Source organism: Schistocerca serialis, chromosome 2 (genome assembly GCF_023864345.2).
Source record: "Schistocerca serialis cubense isolate TAMUIC-IGC-003099 chromosome 2, iqSchSeri2.2, whole genome shotgun sequence".
Classification (NCBI taxonomy): domain Eukaryota; kingdom Metazoa; phylum Arthropoda; class Insecta; order Orthoptera; family Acrididae; genus Schistocerca; species Schistocerca serialis.
This window is the reverse complement of record NC_064639.1, coordinates 817,567,436-817,584,195: the sequence shown is the minus strand read 5'-3', so window position 1 is coordinate 817,584,195 and position 16,760 is coordinate 817,567,436. Positions and strand designations below refer to the sequence as shown.

Below are 16,760 nucleotides of genomic sequence, written 5' to 3'. Positions count from 1 at the left end.
GCCGTATTGTATCCTGATCTCTCTTTTTGACAGTGATGTACATGGAAAGCATATGTGCCAACATCTTATTTAAGCGTTCTGCGAGACCATTTGGCTGTGGATGGTAGGCAGTTATCACCTTGTGGGTGATGTCGCAATTTGAAATTACCTCTGATAGTGGTAAAGTTTTCCAGTCGAGACTAGTAGCAGAGATCATCACAAGGGATGCACCATCCTTCAAAATCATGTCACCTACACGAAACGTTGTAATTTCGGAGCTTCAGTTGTCGGTACAGCTTCGGTGACAGCATAGCAGGCAAGTCAGTTAGTGCCGACTATTCTTGTTTGTTGGCATTGGGAAACTCCCCAAGCCATTGATTCCAATCATTGTCAGTACTCGATGCAGAAGCACCATGTGCTATCCTCCCCCTTCAAATGGAACATGGGAAAGGGCAGAGGACACACTAAAGGTTCAGTGAAGTCATCTTGTAGCACCTTGGTGTTCGACCATGTGCTGCTTGATCTCTCTTTTCTCCACTCCGGATCTGAAAACCTCCGAAAAGTGGCGCACAACAGCTAATGCTCTCTGATGATGATCAACATCAGCATCCCCCCTTGGTTTTTTGTTGTGGTAGTTACGCAGAATTATTTGTCAATAGCATTAAGCTGGCCTTCCTGGACTGGTTCGGCTGTCCCTACGCACATGCCTTGAGGGATGAGATGTGGCTGCTTATGTCAATGAGTGATCCACAGTTCTCCTTGATTACCTAAAATGCTTATGAGAGTTGCTGGCATGTAGCTTTCATTTACCAGCCAGAGAATATTTCTGCTATCAACAGAAGATTCACAGTTTAACTGAGTTTCCAGACTGATGACAGACTCGTCTTGCTGCTGCCTGCTGCTGCTGCTGATGATGATGATGGACAACAATGTCACCAAGAGCAAACAACTGTCCAGAAATATTTTTGTTATGTGTGCTTGTTGAAATAGCTTCGTCAATCTGGAGCTCTGATCTTCCACAGTCTATGACTGCTTGTGATGCCTGTGAGCAGTTCCATACAAGAACATTATGACTACATGAGAAAGTCTAAAGGCTGTGTTTAATCAACTAGTGACCGGACAGGTTGCCCATCAATGACGATGTCAATGAGATTTCCTGACATCTTGAAGACTATCATCCATGGAGGATTTTCATCTGTGGTGACCTCACCTCCACAGACAATCACCTACATAGTTTTCCCGAATTTTGGTATCTAAGCAAGTGACCGATACCTGTGTATTGCAACGGGTTGGTATCTATGCAAGTGACCGATACCTGTGTATTGCAACGGGTAACAGCTAAATCATGTTGGTGAGTAAAATGATGGGTTTTGTCCCACATGTCAACTAAAATCGGTTGCAGACGATTGGTGCAAAAAGAACTGCCTTCTTTCTCTGCAGTTCTGCAGAGGAAACAAACCAATGTGTAGTCTTCTGTCCCCAAATGTGGAGGAGTTGGTAGTCCTATGCTGGTCCGGTGCTGGGTGGTTGTTTGATGGCTGCGGCGTTAAATCTGAATTGGACGAATCCATTCTTCCTGGATGCATAACTATTGCCAGAGATTGGTGCTTAAGATTAATACAACATTCTATATTACCTCCCGACATACAAGGTTAACATTCACGGTCGCTACATCTTGCTTAGTTGATCAGACAGTTCTGCCTGTCATAAAATGCTTTTCTTTCTTCTCCTACAACATAGTGTAGGAGAGAGGTGAAGACATGGCAGTCTTCCCCCAACTACCACAGGGGCCACATTCTGGAGAGGGTCATACATCTTTTGTTAGCTCCTTTATGCTGCATTTCCTCAATGCGCTGGCACCATTTGATGAATTCCTCTGTTGTTGTCACATCCCTTACCAGAAGCTGTAAATTGTCGTAGCTGTGTTGGAAAAGCACCAGAGCTTCAAGCGTTGATAGAAAGCACTGAATCTGAAAGCGTTAAAGAACAGAAAGCTGGCTACAGCCGGAGATAAATTGTGGTGAAATTTTTACAGAGGCACAAACCGTGTTCAGAAAGGATAGATTAAATAAAATAGGTGGTGGTGGTGTATTTGCGTCTGTTGGTAGTAGTTTATCTTGTAATGAAGTTGAAATAGATAGTTCCTGCAAATTACTATGGGTTGAGGTTACATTCAATAGCCGCACCAAAATAATAATTGGATCCTTTTACCGCCCCCCGACTCAGATGATATAATAGCTGAACAATTCAAAGAAAAACTTGAATCTCATTACAAGTAAGTACCCCACTCATATAGTTATAATTGGTGAAGACTTAATCTATCCTCGATTTGTTGGTGAAAATACATGTTCAAAGCCAGCGGTAGACAGAAAACATCTTCCAAAATTGTACTAAATGCTTTCTCTGAGAATTACTTTGAACAATTAGTTCATGAGTCCACACAAATTGTAAATGGTTGCGAAAACACACTTGACCTCTCAGCCACAAATAATCCCGATCTAATAGAGAGCGTCATGACAGATACGGGGATTAGTGAACACAAGGTCACTGCAGCGAGGCTCAAAACCATATCAACCAAAACCACTAAAAGTAAACACAAAATATATCTATTTAAAACAGCAGATAAAAATTCTGCTTAATGCTTTCCTACGGAGACAGACTCCATTCCTTCCAAGCTAATTATGCAAGTGTAGACCGGACATGGCTCAAATTGAAAGATACAGTATCGAAAGCAATAGATATATTGATACTGCACAAGTAAAAAAAGATGGGCCTGATCCACCATGGTACACAAAACACGTCAGAACACTGTTGCAGAAGCAACGAAAAAAGCATGCCAAATTCAGAAGAACACAAAATCCCCAAGACTGGCTAAGTTTCACGGAAGCTCAAAATTTAGTGCTGAAATCAATGCGTATGGAAAGTATGCCAGTGGAAAAAAACAGTCAATACCGACACTGCGTGACAGCGTTGGAAATGTTATCGATGATGGTGCCACTAAAGCGGAGTTACTAAATAGTTTTCCGTAATTCCTTCACGAAAGAAGATGAAGTAAATATTCCAGAATCCGAAACAAGAACAGCTGTTAGCATGAGTGACATAAAAGTAGATATCTTAGGTGTTGCGAAACAACTCAAATCACTTAAGAAAGGCAAATCTTCCGGCCCAGATGGTACACCGATCAGGTTCCTTTCAGAGTATGCCAACACAATAGCGCCTTTCTTAGCAATCACAAACAACCGCTCACTCGACGTAAGGTTCGTTCCTAAAGACTGGAAAGTAGCACAGGTCACACCAATATTCAAGAAAGGTAATACAAGTAACCCACTGAATTACAGACCTATATCACTGACTTCAATTTGCAGTAAGATTGTGGAGTATACACTGCACTCTAACATTATGAATCACCTCGAAGAAAATGACTTATTGATACATAATCAACAGAGATTCAGAAAATATCGTTCTTGTGAAACACAGCTAGCTCTTTATTCTCATGAAGTAATGAGTGCTGTCGACAAGCGATCTCAGCTTGATTCCATATTCCTTGATTTCCAGAAGGTTTTTGATACCGTTTCTCACAAGCGACTATTAATCAAATTGCGTGCATATGGAGTATCAACTCAGTTGTGTGACTAGATTCGTGATTTCCTCTCAGAGAGGTCACAGTTCGTAGTAATAGACGGAAAGTCCTAGAGTAGAACAGAAGTGATATCTGGTGTTCTGCACGGTAGTGTCGTAGGCCCTCTGCTGTTCCTGATTTACATAAATAATTTAGGTGATAATCTGAGCAGCCCCCTTAGATTGTTTGCAGATGATACTGTAATTTACCGTCTAGTAAAATAATCAGACGATCAATTCCAATTACAAAATGATCTAGAGAGAATTTCTATATGGGGCGAAAAGTGGCAATTGGCACTAAACAAAGAAATGTGCAAGGTCATTCACATGGGTACTAAAAGAAATCCAATAAATTTTGGGCATACGATAAATCGCACAAATCTAAGAACTGTCAATTGGACTAAATACCTAGGAATTACAATTATTAGCACCTTAAATTCGAAAGACCACATAGATAATATTGTGGGGAAGGCGAAACAAAGATTGCGCTTTGTTGGCAGAACACTTAAAAGATGCGCCAAACCCACTAAAGAGACAGCCTACATTATATTTGTCCATCCTTTGCTGGAATATTGCTGCACGTTGTGGGATCCTTACCAGGTAGGATTGACGCAGGACATCGAAAAAGTGCAAGAAGGGCAGCTCGCTTTGCGTTATCGCGCAATAGGGGTGAGAGTGCCACTGATATGATATGCGAGTTGGGGTGGCAGTCACTGAAACGAAGGTGGTTTTCTTTGCGGCGAGATCTATTTACGAAATTTCAATCACCAACTTTCTCTCCCGGATGCAAAAATATTTTGTTGACACCCAGCTATGTAGGGAGAAATGATCATTAATAAAATAAGAGAAATCAGAGCTTGAACAGAAATATTTAGGTGTTCCTTCTTCCCACGTCCCATTCGAGAGTGGAATGGTAGAGAAGTGGTATGAAAATGGTTCGATGAACCCTCTGTCAGGCACCTAAGTGTCAATTGCAGAGTAACCATGTAGATGTAGATTTAGAGCTTGGTACAATGTACGTGTCTTCTGCAACTCCTTTCACCAAGTCTCATATTTTGTTGGCTCCTGTCATGTTAATATTCATGACATGGCATAGACTCAAAACATTCTATATGTATGACAGTCAAATCACTGTGGCATTCGGCCCTGTTCTTCAACTGCTCTTTCACTAAATGGACTTGCTGCTGATTATCACCAAATACTTTCTTCAATTTGGCTTGCAATTTGTCCCAGCTATTGACTTTCACTTCATTGTTCTCTAGCCACTGCTGGGCCATACCATCCAAGTAAAAGTACAAATTTGCCACACACATCATGTCATGTCATCCCACCTATCTTATTTTGTGACTTGGTCGAATCCTTTCATCAATTTAGTCGTGTCCTGATCGGCATTTCTGGAAAGCACCAATGGATGCCTGATTTGTGCTGTTTTGGAATCCATTGGTCTTCTAAATATGCAGACCATGGACCAACGTATTGCTTGTATTCCGGTTCTCATCAATGTAGGTGATGGCTTTTACATTGCCTAATTGGAGTTATTTAATTATTTACACGTCAAGTTCCGCAGGACCAAATTGAGGAGCAAATCTCCAAGGTCATGGAACGTGTCAGTACATGAAATTACAACATAAAAGTAATAACAGATAAAAATAAAATGTTTATGAACCCAAGAAAAGTCAAGCTTTAAGTTTAAGTAAATGCAATCAACAATACAACAAGAATCAGCTTAATATTTCAAGGAACTGCTCAACAGAATACAAGGAGTAACCCATGATGACACTCTTCAGTTTTGATTTGAAAGTGCGTGGATCACTGCTAAGATTATTGAAAATGGATGCAGCAATATACTGCACACCTTTCTGCACAAGAGTTAAAGAAGTCCAATACATGATTATGTAGATGTTTTGCAGTACCTAGCATCTTCACCAAACAATGTTACATCATAAACAGACTCGAGTCCAAATCCAGAAATAAGGTCATCAATGAAGTATAACACTTAGTACTGAAAGCACATACAGGGTTATTACAAATGATTGAAGCGATTTCACAGCTCTACAATAACTTTATTATTTGAGATATTTTCACAATGCTTTGCACACACATACAAAAACTCAAAAAGTTTTTTTAGGCATTCACAAATGTTCGATATGTGCCCTTTTAGTGACTCGGCAGACATCAAGCCGATAATCAAGTTCCTCCCACACTCGGCGCAGCATGTCTCCATCAATGAGTTCGAAAGCATCATTGATGCGAGCTCGCAGTTCTGGCACGTTTCTTGGTAGAGGAGGTTTAAACACTGAATCTTTCACATAACCCCACAGAAAGAAATCGCATGGGGTTAAGTCGGGAGAGCTTGGAGGCCATGACATGAATTGCTGATCATGATCTCCACCACGACTGATCCATCGGTTTTCCAATCTCCTGTTTAAGAAATGCCGAACATCATGATGGAAGTGCGGTGGAGCACCATCCTGTTGAAAGATGAAGTCGGCGCTGTTGGTCTCCAGTTGTGGCATGAGCCAATTTTCAGCATGTCCAGATACAAGTGTCCTGTAATGTTTTTTTCGCAGAAGAAAAAGGGGCCGTAAACTTTAAACCGTGAGATTGCACAAAACACGTTAACTTTTGGTGAATTGCGAATTTGCTGCACGAATGCATGATGATTCTCTACCGCCCAGATTCGCACATTGTGTCTGTTCACTTCACCATTAAGAACAAATGTTGCTTCATCACTGAAAACAAGTTTCACACTGAACGCATCCTCTTCCATGAGCTGTTGCAACCGCGCCGAAAATTCAAAGCGTTTGACTTTGTCATCGGGTGTCAGGGCTTGTAGCAATTGTAAACGGTAAGGCTTCTGCTTTAGCCTTTTCTGTAAGATTTTCCAAACCATCGGATGTGGTACGTTTAAATCCCTGCTTGCTTTATTCGTCGACTTCCGCGGGCTACGCGTGAAACTTGCCCGCACGCGTTCAACCGTTTCTTCGCTCACTGCAGGCCGACCCGTTGATTTCCCCTTACAGAGGCATCCAGAAGCTTTAAACTGCGCATACCATCGCCGAATGGAGTTAGCAGTTGGTGGATCTTTGTTGAACTTCGTCCTGAAGTGTCGTTGCACTGTTATGACTGACTGATGTGAGTGCATTTCAAGCACGACATACGCTTTCTCGGCTCCTGTCGCCATTTTGTCTCACTGCGCTCTCGAGTGCTCTGGCGGCAGAAACCTGAAGTGCAGCTTCACCCGAACAAAACTTTATGAGTTTTTCTACGTATCTGTAGTGTGTCGTGACCACATGTCAATGAATGGAGCTACAGTGAATTTATGAAATCGCTTCAATCATTTGTAATAGCCCTGTATATTACGAACACCAACATTATGTGAGAACAGAACTCGTGGACAAAGAATATTGCTCATACAATGTAGGCTTTCACGGCCGGTGTTGTCTTCAGTCGAAACTTCCGGGCTGAGAGGCCGTGGATGATGTATAAAATTTCCACCCAATGTTTCGTCTCCATCTGCGGGAGACAGCATCTGAGGTTATCCGGCTATTGGCACTGAGGCTGCAGGTACCCTTGTATTTACAGAGCGCATAGAGGGTACCACCATTCGACATGTGATGCCGACAGTATGCCTATCTTTGGAAGGTGGCGACATTCTCGATTAAGAGTAATCGATTGTCATTCTGGTGGCGCAATGTCGACATCCATATTTTGTTCAACTTTAAAACTTCCTCTTTTCTATTAAAATTATTATGGTGTTTGTGAATCTCTATTGCTTCTCTATACATGCGCACAATGGGATGCTCGTGCTAAAACACTTGTCTCATTAAATTTAATTTTGTAGTTCCCATCTCGAAAACATGCTCAGCTACGGCCGATTTTTCGATGTGTCCCAAGCGACAGTTTCTTTTATATTTGTCTAAGCGGGTGTTTACACTTCTTTTCGTTGCTCCAATATGTACTTGTCCACAAGTGCATGGAATTTTGTATACCCCAGGTGTTGCTAGGGGGTGTCGGGCGTCTTTTGCAGTTCTTAAATGTTCATTAATCTTCTTGGTGGGTCTGAAGATTGTTTCGATCCCATACCTGGCCAGAACTTCCTCGATACGGTCCGTGACTTTATTAATGAACGGTAGGAAAACTTTTCCAGTAGGTGACCATTGTTGCTCTTGACTTCTTTTCTGTTTTCTTATGTTTACCACAGGCCATCTTATTAGTATGTACAAATGTTCTTTGTATCACACAGTAAACTTTCTAGGCACATGGCCGATGTACTCTTGGTCATAGCTACCACTCTTCAATTTATACACTGCTAAACTTCACACATATTACTATTTTCCAAACTTCATAGTTCTCCTGCATATGCTGTGGTACTAGCACTCCAGAAAGAAAGGAAACGACAGGGAAATGGCTTAGCCATAGCCTTGGAGATGGCTTCTAGAATAAATTGTCATGCTGCAGTATTCCATTCCAGCAGTGTTAGTCCCACCAGGTATGAGATTTGTACGGGAAGTGTGTAAAGGAGATAGGCATTTGCAGAGAGCAGGTTATACTTAGTGCTGAATATAGCCAGTACATCATTTTCCAACAGAAGGCATGGGCTCTGGGTTCCGAGTCCTGGCCTGGCACACCTACTTAATCTCCCAGCAACTTTTTATAATTCACGTTACTTTTGTTAATTGATGTTCATCTACATTCCACTGCATTTCATACAACTTACTAACAACATAGTTAAATGTATTTGCCTGTGCTTTCTGACGCTTAATTGTTCTCAGCATGTACTTTCTTTTTGAGATGTGGGTGTCCTGTCTACATAATACAGTATGACAAGTATAGTCACCAACACAAAATCCAAAAGTGGAATGCTAGAAGCACTGAAGCCTGATCTATTTGATTAGGGCAAAAATGAAACTGGTGCTGATTATGGAGATCAGTTTGTGACCAACCATATTCAATGATGAACAATGAAATAGTGGAAGAAAGTATTTGTGTGTGTTTATGATGAATGTGGACAATTTCTATATTCTCTACAAGAAACTTAGGCCTGTGTCTCACAAATGAACCAAACTCTTTACATCTACGGCGAACCTGGGAAAACAAATTCTCAAGGAAGTAGGCGGAAATTTATTGAAAACGAAAAGCAGAGGTCTACAACAAAAAGGCTAACTGCAAGACACTTCCTTGCTCATGTTCCATCAACAAAAAGCAAGAATTACGCTTGAAGACACTGCAATATTTGTTATGAGAAAGGTGCACACAGTACTGCCAAATGAGTAATAAGAGAGACCACATGGTGGTGTGTAAAAATGTAAAGTAGGATTGCATCTACTTAACTGTTTCAAACAATATCATACAAAGAGGAATTTTGCTTGGTGAAAAGTTACATAAAAATTCAGTAAATTACTTTGGTACATTTATTTTGTAACACATTTTTATGCACTGCATTTACTAACTTTTTTTTTGCTCTCTCAGAATCATGTAATTTTCAGAAAGTAATTATTCTATAAATATGAGGAGAATTTCAAAACACCTTGAATAAATGTGAAGGTAAAGGACGACAGTATACATTTCAATAACAAAAGTTTTGCTTTTCTCTTTCATCTTATAAGAAGGAGTCATACAAAGAAGTTGAAAAATGTGCGACTTCTGGGAGATTGTTGAAGTCACTGTGATTTGAATGGAAAGTGTTAGTAAATTTGGTTAACACCTAGGTGTCTGCTGTGTCATTGCCTTATAAGCTAATACATTTACTCTTGTTTTTGGTTTGTATATAATACATTCATGTTCCTGTTTCACATTTTTTTAAAAAAAATTATCTCCTCTCTTAGATCTGGTGATGGGTGAAAGTTAAAACCAGTCATCTGTGATACTAATATACACCGTGGCCAATATTTAGAGTTTTACAATTTATTGAGGTATGAAGATCACTTGTCTCCTTCAAAGGTCAAAGTGACAATTTCATGGCTACTTTTCCTCTGACTTGCAAATTACAAGCCCCTCTCCCCTAAATTCATTAGTATGCAATATCGTACTACCCCTGCCTGCATATGAGTGAACTGTCTCTTATTGTCACATTCTTATCCTGCTCCAGTTTTGTTACCAACTCTTCCTTAATCTTGCATCCAGATGTTGATTTAGAAAATTCACCTTCTTGTTTATTTACTTATCTGCTGCTCCACATCACATCACATCACATCACTTGTACAAGGTGAATGATTGCTGTCTCTCATACCAGAATTACCCATCATCACTTGGGTGATTTCAATATCACTATTTGAAGTTATTCATGCAAGAACAGCACTCCAAGACAGTACTTTTGGCAGTTACAGTACTTTTGGGCCGTTGCATCATCAAGTAAGACAATCTCCTAATGATAAAGTCTGCCATTTTGTTTCAGTTACAGTCAAATTACCCTTTTACTGCTTGCTTTGTCAGCTTTAATGTACATTGTAATAGTGAGAAGAATTAAGTTAGTGAAGCGGTACTGACAGCCAAGTTCTGTGACAGGTTTCATTATTCAGGATCCCATTATCCTGCTGGAACATAGCACCAGAAACACACTAAAAGAAGAGAGTATATTCAGCTGCTACAGCTTCAAAGAAGGTCTTTATTGGAGTATTCGTTGCTCGCAGCAAGCAATGTTCTCGATTTTACCCAGACTATTACTATGACAGTAGGGTGAAGCTCTAGACAAGTGCCAGACAAAGTATTCAAATCAGTATCATCAAGTAATGTACATATAACTACATCAAATTACATTTATGTATCTCTGAAAATAAGGCAAACTTTCAAATTTGCACCTAAGTGTGCCAGCCATATGTACTAACTATAAAGAGTTGAAACCATCACTTGCTGTTTCGACTGACAAAAAAGCTTCAATGATTAGCTATTGTGATAACACTTTCACAAACACACCATTAATGACAGACCACCTGTTGCCAAATATATTCTCCCATGACATAACATTTCATTAAGGTTTCCAATTCATTACTTCCAGAAATGTTCCTGCACTGAAGTGACAATATAGTGGAGAAATTTGTACCACAGCAAGGGCGACAATTAGTTGCTCAAGTCTGTACATACTTTGCATGGCATATTTGCAGTTGACATAACGTGATCGTTTTAAGAAAATTTACAGCTTGTCCGTGAAAGCATAATACTTGTTTAACAGCTTCCTGTTTATACACTTTGTGCGTATATAACAAAAGCACTGAATAGTGAAAGCATGCACATACGTCAAACTACCCTGCCATGTACTCTTGTAAGTTTCATTTAACTCTGATCAGTTTCTTAGCGCGAGTCATTTCCTGAAACAAATTTACTACATGGAAAGTTGTGTCTTTAATTTTACTGCAGGTTTATTTACTGGCACAATCACCTTTAACAAGGACCATATGGGTGATGAAAACTGACAAGTATGTTATTAAATAACTAATGAAGTTTGAAGCCTAATTAACACACAATGTAATCAATTCCCTAAAGCAGAGATAGTGACAACCATTTATTGTTTTGGGGGGTTTGTACACAGGGGCGCGCGCGCACACACACACACACACACACACACACACACACACACACACCGAAATGCTCTGGCGACAGTTTTATTACATCAAAACAAGAAATGTAGTTCATGTAAACATATGTTTGAAAATCTTTTGTTTTTGAGTTATTACTGGAAGTTTGCAATTTAGGCGATTGGAGCTCATCAACACAGACTCATAATATATGCCTCAAATGTCCTCTGCTTGCTTCTATACATGCAAACACTTGTTGAATCATGGACTGTCACTCCCTTTCATGTACTCCGTCACAGTTTTGAATGGTTTTGCAGACTTTCGCAACGCGTCGATGAAGAGTTGCTGCTTAGATCAACTGTTTAAGGTGCACCCAGAGATAATAATCCAAAGGACTGAGGAACATGCAGGCCACAGAACTGGTCCTCCTCTACCTATCCACTTGTCATGGTAGATACTAGGGGGCATCTCTAACACAAACTGAAAGGTGCTGGAGCTCTTATCGTGCATAGCCCACGTTTCTTCTTATGTGTAGGGGTACATCTTCTAGTAGGTCTTGTTGTTGGTTGTGGAAATTTGTCATTCCATCTCCGTGTTGATTAGCATTCAGATGGCTGCACATGAAAATCAAATCAGTCTGCTCATGAAATGAATATCCTGCCATTTTTGAATGGAGCACTTTCCATTAACTCACAACCTGTAGTATATGTTCACAATGGACACGTTGAAGACAGATGAAAGACAAATGTAAACAAATCTCTGTGGCAACACTATGCCATCTAGGTCACAGAGTCCAATGGGTGCATAGATAAATTAACTAGTTGGGTTGTATCTGGAAAGCTGCTGGGCATCAAGTTTCATTAACAAGTCAAAAATGAAGGATTTTCTGTCATATTTATTATGAACTTTTTCCTTGCTTTGGTGTAAGGAAGGAACCTGGCCCCAAAGTTTGTGAAAGTATTTTTGGATCACTGTGTGTGTGTGTGTGTGTGTGTGTGTGTGTGTGTGTGTGTGTGTCCGCGCGCGCTATTTCTGTTTTTTCCTTGTGTAGCTTAAGTCAGCCCAAACAAATGAGTTCACTATGTCTTTCATTTGACGCCCACTGTTGATGGAAAGCATCATTTTGTTTCCCCGTTACAAACAAAGTGATTTTTAAAGCAGAATTTTATGTGCCCATTTTTATAGAGTGGTCTCTGATTAGTCTATTTGTTTTATCGATATGTATTAACAGGAACAGCAAAAATCTAAGACTAACCAGTACACCAGCAGCAACAGCACTGTTCTAGCCTGTGCCAACAGCTACCGCCGAGCATGCAGCACTTTAATCGTGGCTGGATTGTTGTCTGTTCTTCATTTTTTACTGTTCCTGTTAATATTTATCAATAAACCATAAACTAATCTGATACTGCTCTATCAAATGAGGATACTAAATTCCGATGTAAAAATTGTTTTGTTTGTGATGAAAAACAAATGGACACTTTCTGCTGACACTGGGCATCCCATGAAAGACGGGACAAACAATAATTATTTGGGCTGACTTCAAATACACAATGCAAAAATGAAATTGGAAATAGCTGCTGAAACACCAGAGAAAGTGCACCTGATGACTTTTAGGAGTGTGTGTGTGTGTGTGTGTGTGTGTGTGTGTGGGTGCGCGTGTGCTTCAATCACACTGGACTGAGTGTCAAGGGAGGGAAAAGCAATCTGGGGGGAAAAAAACCCACAAAGGAAAACAACACAGCAACAAATAAATCTGCATTAAAAAAAATCACAGTAACAAATCAGGTATTAATGTTCAGTTGTGAATGGACTACAAAATGTGACGGTACGGTAATGAGTCATCACCAATTTCATAGATGTAATTAGAAGAATCATTTATTACTTTATTGTGTTTATAACAAAAGCTTTTAAAAGTGTGAAAAAAGATTAGGTTATTCATGCCAGGCAGAAACACCAACAAACACTGGAAAAAAACAAAAACAATAACTATCCTACCTGTAACACAATATAAGGAAGAATAGGGAAATGTCAAGGCAGCTAAGATATTTATCAGTTAAAGCTCTGATGGATCTTGATCAAAGTAAGAAGAGTTCATCTGAAATCCATAACAGGTCTGAGAAAACAACCACAGCATTATTAATGCAGTAACTGGTAGGAATGGACTAATTTTTACTTTGATTCTAAACCAGCTACAGTTTTATATGCTGGAAAGGGACTGCATAGTGCAATTTGTCTCTGTTCTGATGGCAGCAACATAAATAAATAAGCAAACAGGGAACAGAACTAGCTTAAAATGAAGTGCAAACATCAAGTAACTACCTTTGATTCCAGTATTTCTCACACAATAACTCAGTAAACTGAAATAATTTACCAACTGCTAACTCAAGATTAAACTATTAATTTGTAGCTGAAGTGTCTAACCTACATAAAATACTATGCTATAAAGTGTCACTTCTTAAAATATGTGTTTCTTACAGTTATAAATAACCAAATCTATTAATACAAATGGCCTATGCTAAAGTAAAACAGAACATTACAAACTTAAATCCAATATACCCTAAATAATCAAGTTTTAACTTACTCTTTTCGGCTTTCTTATATTGGCTGTAAATTTTCCTCAACAGACCAAAAACTTTGTCCTTAGTAAAGAAAATGACAAAAATGGTTTTTAAAATGGTACCCAACTGCACAATTTTATCTAAAATAACCTTATTTTCAGAAATTTAACATAAGACACATACATTTCACTCTGCATTTTTCGAAAAATAGATGAATTCCATTATCTAAAACTAGCATATAGAGCTGGTACAGCTGACCACAGTATTTATAATACTGTTGTTATGTAGGCTTACAAGCTCTGTAACACCCAAATTTTCCAAAGGAAAATTAGATAAGAATGAACAAGAATGATTTTCTAATTATTGCATTAAACTGATTCAATATGCATTTCCAATATCTACCAGAGTTCCTCTCTCTAAAGAAGATTGATCGAGATTTACTAAATGAAGTAGTACATAACATTCAGAATTCTTGTGAGCGATGCAACTCCTAACCACAGCTTTACAAGACAGCACATTACTAGAAACTTAGAGCTAATTACCCCTTAACATTTAAGTTTTTATAATTATTGCCTATTCCTATATTTAGTTAAGAAATGTGCTCCACTATTACAGTACAACTGACTATAGTGAAGTTGTGTATATAACCGTTCAACTTTTTTCCAGTCTATTCTACCAACAACTCTCTCACAAAAACTCAAAGAAAAGACACAACTTATTATTCAGTTTTTAGCTGCCGAGGAAAACAATGAAATAATGAGTCATTCTCTTGTGAAGATCAAGCGAATATTATTATATTCCAGTCAAAGGGCATAAATGTGCAACTTTTCTTCAATTTCCAAGTGTAATTAAATTTTAGACACACCATTTACTTTTATTATTGCATAAAAAACATAAAATGGAAATTTGCTTCTGTGAAAAATTTTAATAAATTAATCTAAAAACATCCCAAAATACCCTACAACGAAATACAGCTTTTATAAGAAAATAAATTGATGAACGGCTTATGTGAGGTATCAAACTGTTTTAAGAATGGTTCACTTAAATGACACATGACTATCAAATTAGTCTTTGGAGAATACTAAATTAGGTCTTAACATCCTCACAATGACAAGGTTATTAGGGGGCTAAGTGCAAGCTGTCACACGATAAGTATGAGAAAGGAAATCCAGTTCTTTCCTTTTCAAATGAACAATCCTGGCATTTGCCTTAACTGACTTTGGGAAATACTGGAAAACATTAAAATGGATGTTTGGATGGTGATTTTTCAACCCTACTCTTGTATGAGTCAAATGCCTTAACCACTTTCCTACCTCAAAGCTGATTTTGGAGAACTCATAAGTTTATTTCTGTAAATAAACAGAAGGCATTCGGCTGGTCTAAATAACACAAAACAAATTCCATTCACATAATCATTATGAATTCCATAAGTAGATGGATGGGCTATTGTGTTTCTCCAGACAGAAAAGATACAAATCAGCAGATCAAATACTATGCGACATGCCACAACAATCAGAAACAGGATTTTCTTCACAGAGAACTTGAGATGGAGATGGTGAGAAGTGTAGGCTAGGTTAGTAAACTGATGTCAGTTACAGTCTTTTAATTTGGAAATATTCATATATTTCCCCAAATCTTTCAGCATACAACCACAATAAAATCCCGGAGTATGATACGTAGATGTACAACTTCTTAAAATAACTTCTGTCCAATATGCCTACAAAAGTAATGAGAGATGGTTTAATTGGACTGTTAGAATAATGATGATGAAACACGTACAATACATGACAATACAACAGCCGTAAGTACTCTCATTTTATTTCCACATCTATCTTTGTCAGTTACCAAATTTGTAATGCATGTTACACAATGCTGCTTTCAAAAATTTGGCCAAAACGGACAGTTATTTGTGCGGAAGAGGTGGAACATTGCCAGAGCTTTTCCAGTGTGACAGATAACATTTATGAAAGCACTTGTTCACATCAATGTCAATAACGGGAAAATGTATTGAATGCCTGAACAGACTTATAATGATGCACACAAACAAATACTTTGTGTCTGAAATAAAATAGCTACTCTAAGGATAGACATGGAAAACTACAGAAAAACTCACCTTTGCGCCTGGTGTAGGGACTGGTACAGCCAGATGTATTTTTTTACGACAAAGTGATTCCAAAACATCAATACCTTTAAAAGAAGGAACACAGAAATAAGTAAGCTTTGCAGCAAATCCCTTCAAAAATATATTAAGTTAACAGTTTTTACTTAACAAAGCCATCATTTTTTGCGAACAAAACCTATTGCACCTACTTCCCAATTATTCATAGAATTTTTACATTGGTAGTGCCCTTGGGTTTGCTGCAGATCCTAAAATCAACACGATGAGATATTTTGATGTTCCACCTGTCCGCCACCTTCAGCAGAGATGTTGCTGCTGCTGAGTCCCAGAGAAAACTACTGCGAAGGCCGGCAACCATAGTCTGCTAACACATGCGTTGCCCACTACAGATGCTGTGCTCAATACCGGGCTTTTGGTGTTGCCCTTAGAATGTTGTGTTTTGATGTGGGATAGTATAAATTTCATTGTCCTGACAAGAGGAAAACCCTTGCCTCAATTAATCAAGTTGTCTGCCAACCTAATTTCAATGCCTCTTTATAAACACTGTCCCAAAAACCAGACATACTGGCACCCATCACGGTTTCAGTCATATGTCATCCCCTGCCCTTGGTTACACAATGTTCCACAAGTGTTGATTTTTAGGGTGTAGTAGCCTCATGTGGCAATGATGTTCCACACCGCTGTCCAAAACTGTGCGAGCTGACAGGCTGATGTAATCCTACCCACACTGACAATTTTACAAATGCCAGGATTTGTAACTCCCAAACTGTCCTTGACAGAGCCTAGTAGTTACCTGAACTTGACAGGTGCACAGAACCCACTCTTCATGTCAAATTTCTTGAAATTCTTTCAGTCTTAAAGGATATGCTCCCAGGATAAAGAATAAAGACCAATGATCTATACTCCTTTTCGTGCAACTCCAGATATGATCCACACTCTGTAGGGAGACAAATTGCTTTGCATAGTAACCAT

General features: G+C 38.9%; 1 protein-coding gene across 6 annotated transcripts in view; it reads right to left on the bottom strand.

The window, feature by feature from the left end:
• The window catches only part of LOC126458060 (tubulin monoglutamylase TTLL4-like), a 255,365-nt gene that overhangs the window by 34,481 nt on the left and 204,124 nt on the right, over positions 1–16,760 (bottom strand). For 5 of the 6 annotated variants that reach the window (XM_050094857.1, XM_050094861.1, XM_050094858.1 and 2 more), the window contains exon 16: positions 15,783–15,856. In XM_050094857.1, coding sequence (XP_049950814.1) covers positions 15,783–15,856 — 74 coding nt within the window. Of the gene's footprint in view, positions 1–13,106; positions 13,207–15,782; positions 15,857–16,760 lie in introns of all 6 variants that reach the window. The other variant, XR_007585569.1, reaches the window with a different exon arrangement.